Here is a 5,422-nt window from a genome sequence, read left to right as displayed (position 1 = left end):
ACGAGTGTGTGTTTGTGTACACAAAAGTAAAGAAATGTGTTGTATCGAAAATGTATGACTATGAGCGCCGTCAGTATATCTGTCAGTCAGCCAGTCTGTCTGTCTGTTTGCCTGCCTGTCTGTCTGTCTACCTGTCTGTCTGCCTGTCTGTATACCTTCGTGTCGACCAAGCTCACCTGGACTGGACTGACCAAACCAACATCGGTTTCCCGCCAAAACGTGCGTAGGCCAGCACGTCCCTATTTACCCCGTGTGTTTGACCGCGGCCTAAAGGCAAACATCGGGGTGGTCATCCCCACTCGGACAACGAAGCACGGAACAGACATTAACGAGGTGTGTAAACAGGATTTAAAGCATTATGGCCCTTGTCTACTCTCTCAGACCGGCAATGGATACTTCTCCTGCTGGCCTCTTCGTTTAGGACCTTTTCTCATGGCAGTGAATCCTTGACACATGGACGTCATCGGTTGTACAACGATGCCATTAACGAGTGTAGCATTCTACTACTTTCTTTCGTGGCACAAAGCATTCGGGATCTTTTTTGTGTGTGAAACTAAACAAATGAAATATTGATTAACGTACGTGCGCTACGTATAGTCGAATCTTGTTGTTTTTTTTAAGAGAAAGTACCAAATGTCCAGTAACCCGTCTCAGAATTCGTGCTGGGATCATGCAGAGCACTAAACGCTGAAGTGGACAGGTGATGTGCAGGCTGAGATTGAGGAGAGACGCCGTTAATCCGGGGACTCCAGACAGGTTACGAGAGAAAACTAGGGGTCTAGGCCGTTAAAAACGGCGGCCCAGCCTGTACACAGACCACAGGGAGGTTTGGTGTGATTTGTTAGTCGCACACCCACCCCTTTCTCTTCTCAACACCCCCTCCGACTCACCCCCCTCCCCCTACACACAAACACACATACTTCCAGCTCTCTCTCTCTCTTTCTTTCTCTTCTCTCTCTCTCTCTCTCTCTCTCTCTCTCTCTCTCTCTCTCTCTCTCTCTCTCTCTCTCTCTCTCTCTTTCCCTCTCTGTGTTTCTTTCCCTGTTCCTCCCTCTCTCTACCTCCCCTTTTCTCTCTCTCTTCTTTTTCTCTTGACCCTCCATACCATTCCTTTCCTGCTGTGTTTCCATGTTTCAGCCTACAGCCTGACCAACCCCCACGCATGTCCACTTTTACTTTCTGAAGCCCACCACCCCTCCTCCCTTTTCGCACACCCTTCTCTCCATACCCTCATGCTCTCACCATTCTCGTCCAATACCTGTTCCTGTTGTATTTAAAATGAATTTCCCGCACTGCGGCAATAGCTAAATAGCTACACCTTTGGTCTGCCGTGGCGTGATGTTAGTTCCATAATTTGCTGCCATTTCGGAGGCATAATGTAATTTTGGTTGGTTGTTATTGTTTTCTCTTGATGAGATTCTGATACTCTATTCTTTCTGGATAGCCGTCACTGGATATAATTTAACAGATCACGGGTACTGATTTAGAAATGTTTCGATGGCATTTTGTAGTAAGTATATTTACGGAACTGTCAAAATGCAGTATACGGAATTGCTACCACCTCTCCTCTAATGGGCAAATTTTATGTGCATCTGTCTCCTGCTAATGTCTGTGGTATACTGTCTAATTAACCTTATCCGTACGCTCAGGGGTAATTTTGAACCCCCGGAGTTGTTTTCTTCACATTTTAGAATACTTTTAGTACGAAGATCTCTTTGAAACTTTCAGTATTTCAAAAAAATAAATCATTTTGACAGACTGCTATGCAAAGCGAACGGATCGGATTAACAAGTAAATTTCCTCTTTGGAAAGTGGTCCCACGAAGTTCACCACGTCGTATGGATACGATATTAAAACACGACGTACGGATGGGGTTAAGCGCCTCGACGTTGCCCGGTCAGACTGTCGTGCAAGTTCGATTAACGTGTAGGGACGTTAAGCTTAACTCCAAGAATCGCTAGTGTCTGTGTATGTGTCAATATATCAGAGTGATGTTATTTTCTCTGTGCCCGTTTTCCGACATGAAATGCGTCTCTATTCTTTTATACGTGGGTTTCTAATCGAAAGTTATGGTTTCATGACTGTTGCAAATGTTTAGAATTGTCAACTCTTCAGTCCTCATCATTTAATGACATTTTTAAAAGGAAGTGTTTTCACATCTCCCATCAACACAATTTACATACTTTCGGAGAAAGGTATGGACCGTTCCTGTCAGGGCCTGCCTGGACTGAGACTGACCTAGCAACGTCCTAGTAGAAAGGCCAAGATACATGACAAAACTCCCCCCAACAGGGAAATCGAACACAGGTCTTCTGCATGCGATGGTGAAGTGCCTAACCCTTACACCACAGACGCCAGTAGATTCTGTAATAAACTGACAAGCCATTTTAGATTTATTTCTGGTAGTCTGTTGTTAAGAACATCGTAAAATCTGTTTCAGCACGTAAGTACCGATTCTGTCCATAGCAACATCCACAAGAAAAGCTTCTCTGAAATAGCCTACCATAAAAATTCCCCACAAATTATCATTTGCAATCTATAACCTTGCCTTTGAATGCCAACCTGTATATAAAATATCTGATGATCAAAGCGCTGGCGAGGCATCCAAATCAGGCCGTACGGGGACCAATCAAGGGAGGTAACTGTGAAATAATTACTCTCCGGAAGTCGCTGACGAGCAATGTGCATTACGGCATATCAACGGATTTCTCAGACCCGCTCACGCTGATCGGCGTTTTCTGGGCAAGGGCCATCAGCTAGAGGCCTTTTTACCGTAGACAACGCGACAATTTGCATGCTAACGCGTTCTCCTGTGCGACATTGCTTTGATGTCGTTCTTTTGATGATGTCATAAAAGCTGTTTTTATTCTCTTTGGTCTGAATTTGCCAACTCTGACGTTTATACGGCCATGACGACTCGATGTTACGACCACCCTCACCCATTCCCACCCCTTCCAATCCCATCACTCCTGTTACAGAAAAAGCACTGCCGGAGATTGGGAAAACCAGGGGGAGGGAGGAGGGGGTGGGGGGAGTAGATCTAACGAAAATCAGCAAATGTGTTGAGCGTTTTTTGTTGCAAAAGGCAATCAGATCACCTCCTCTGGCCAATGTCATATCGTTGGCCAGTAGTTCAAATGTGCTAAGCCTAATTTATTTTGATTTCTAAAAAAGAATGCAGTTTCATTATCTGTAGAATAGGTTTCTTGTAGTCGAGAAATATTTTGTTAAAATTTGAATTCTAAATGCTTGAAAAAGCAAGAACAGATGCTTAATGTAGTTACAATTATTACAAGAACGAAACAGTTTTTATTTCCTCATTTCTAAAAGGTTGCACTTTCGTGGCTTAGAATATTTGAACAATTTTTTTCCCAGACATTTCCAAGGCCGGATACTTTGGTCTCACCAGTTAGGGTTACAACCCCCTGCTATGTGGCTATCCCTCTGTCCCTCCCTCTCCCCCTCTTTCTCTCTTTCACTCCAGGTTTCTCTCTCTCTCTCTCTCTCTCTCTCTCTCTCTCTCTCTCCCTCTCTCTCACACACACGCACACACACACACACACACATACACACACACACACACACACACATACACACACATACACATACATACACCACACATGCACACAAAAACTCACTCACATAATCATAACTATTCATAACCATGCTTCTCTCTCTCTCTCTCTCTCTCTCTCTCTCTCTCTCTCTCTCTCTCTCTCTCTCTCTCTCTCTCCCTCCCTCTCTCTCTCTCACACCCCCATAACCCCCACCCTCAAACACACTCTTATACACGCAAACACACACACACACACACACACACACACACACACACACACACACACACACACACACAAACAAACACACACACACTCACAGACAAACAAAATACATGATGATGAAAATAACTATGAAATGAAATCTTACAACCTTTTTACATTTCTCTGTTTCAGATCCTAGACTGCTACTGTGCCTAGAAGAAGTTATTCCTACACAGGCCTGTACAGCACCATCATCGTGAGCCCCCACACAGTGTTGTTTTAAAATCACTGTCTGCATAACACCACTAAAACCGTCCATATTTCTTACAACAGACGCAGGACATACGTTTGGAAACTACAAAACTATTATCCACTTCAAAGGAAACTGTGGGTATTCCAAAGCAGCAGCATACTTCCTGTTGTTTTTGGAGAATCAGGAAGTCTGCCAAACAGCTTGATTCCGAAAATTGTTGTAGTTGAAAATCGGCGGCATTTATGCTAAGAAATATCCCCAACTCAAATTCCTAAAGAATTGTGTAATACGTGAATTACTCACAGGGCGTGAAAAGATCTCGAAAAGTCTGGAAAGAGTGATTCGATTTTGTGAAAATTCGGAAATTTGAGGATGAATACTGTGTTTATTTCTGTGGTGCATTCGCGACCGTGGGAGTAATGCCAAGTCACGTGGGTGTCATGTGATCGGATCTATTTATAGTCAACCAGTGAGAAAATGAGGCCTCCAAATTTATGCACGGTGCTTCGTGTGCTGCTTGTGCTGCTACTGTGTGCGGAGCGATGCGTGGCGGTCAAATGGCTGTAAGTACACACTGAAGTACTGTAATAATAGCTTATTATTGGGCTACGGAGAACTGTGTCACGAAGTGGTTTTTGTGTCCTTTTGTGTGTGTTTTTTTGTTTTGTTTCGGTAAGTGTTTTACGGCGCTCGCAACTGTATAAGGTCATAATATGAACGCGCAGGACACAGTAAACATTTTCAGTTGTAACGAAGTATGAAAGTAAGTAAGTGTATATGGCGAAATCTATCTTGTCAGTATCCTAGTGTTTTAGCGCCCATAAATGGCAGCTTGCACTGTGTGCTTCCAAAGAAGTTGAATTTGTTTCAGAATACTATCAGGTCTGCAGGGGGTAATAATATAGATTATGAAACGCAAAGAGGTTGCTTTTAGCAGGAAATTGCGCTATACAAAAATGCTATCTATCTATCTATCTATCTATCTATCTATCTATCTATCTATCTATCTATCTATCTATCTATCTATCTATCTATCTATCACCCTCTCTAATCTATCTATCTATCTATCTATCTATCTATCTATCTATCTATCTATCTATCTATCTATCTATCTATCTATCTATCTATCTATCTATCTATCCATCTATCACCCTCTCTAATCTATCTATCTATCTATCTATCACTTCAACACCCTAACTATACTTTTAGGTTATTTAAGAGGCTGAACCTTTGAATGTTACGTCTGTCACCAATAGGACAGGGCCAAGATGAGTTGAGACTTGTGAAGCTCCACAAAACGACCTTATTATACCAGAACGCCCAGTCTGGGATTCGAACAAGGATAACCTGCTCCATAATACAACAAGGCAACCACTTACCTAACGGAACGCATTATGTAAAAAGAATTGTG

At 42.9% G+C, this 5,422-nt stretch overlaps 1 protein-coding gene across 2 annotated transcripts in view; it reads left to right on the top strand.

Moving 5' to 3' along the window:
• LOC101848808 (protein Wnt-11b-2) overlaps nt 1–5,422 on the top strand; it is a 207,544-nt gene that overhangs the window by 99,389 nt on the left and 102,733 nt on the right. For both annotated transcript variants that reach the window (XM_013079991.2, XM_005093834.3), the window contains exon 3: nt 3,951–4,574. In XM_013079991.2, the coding sequence (XP_012935445.1) occupies nt 4,489–4,574 (86 nt within the window). In that variant the 5' untranslated portion in view covers nt 3,951–4,488. The remainder of the gene's footprint in view (nt 1–3,950; nt 4,575–5,422) is intronic.

This window comes from Aplysia californica, unplaced genomic scaffold (assembly GCF_000002075.1).
Source record: "Aplysia californica isolate F4 #8 unplaced genomic scaffold, AplCal3.0 scaffold00070, whole genome shotgun sequence".
Lineage (NCBI taxonomy): Eukaryota > Metazoa > Mollusca > Gastropoda > Aplysiida > Aplysiidae > Aplysia > Aplysia californica.
The sequence above is the reverse complement of the archived record's forward strand: the minus strand, read 5'-3'. Positions and strand labels throughout refer to the sequence as shown.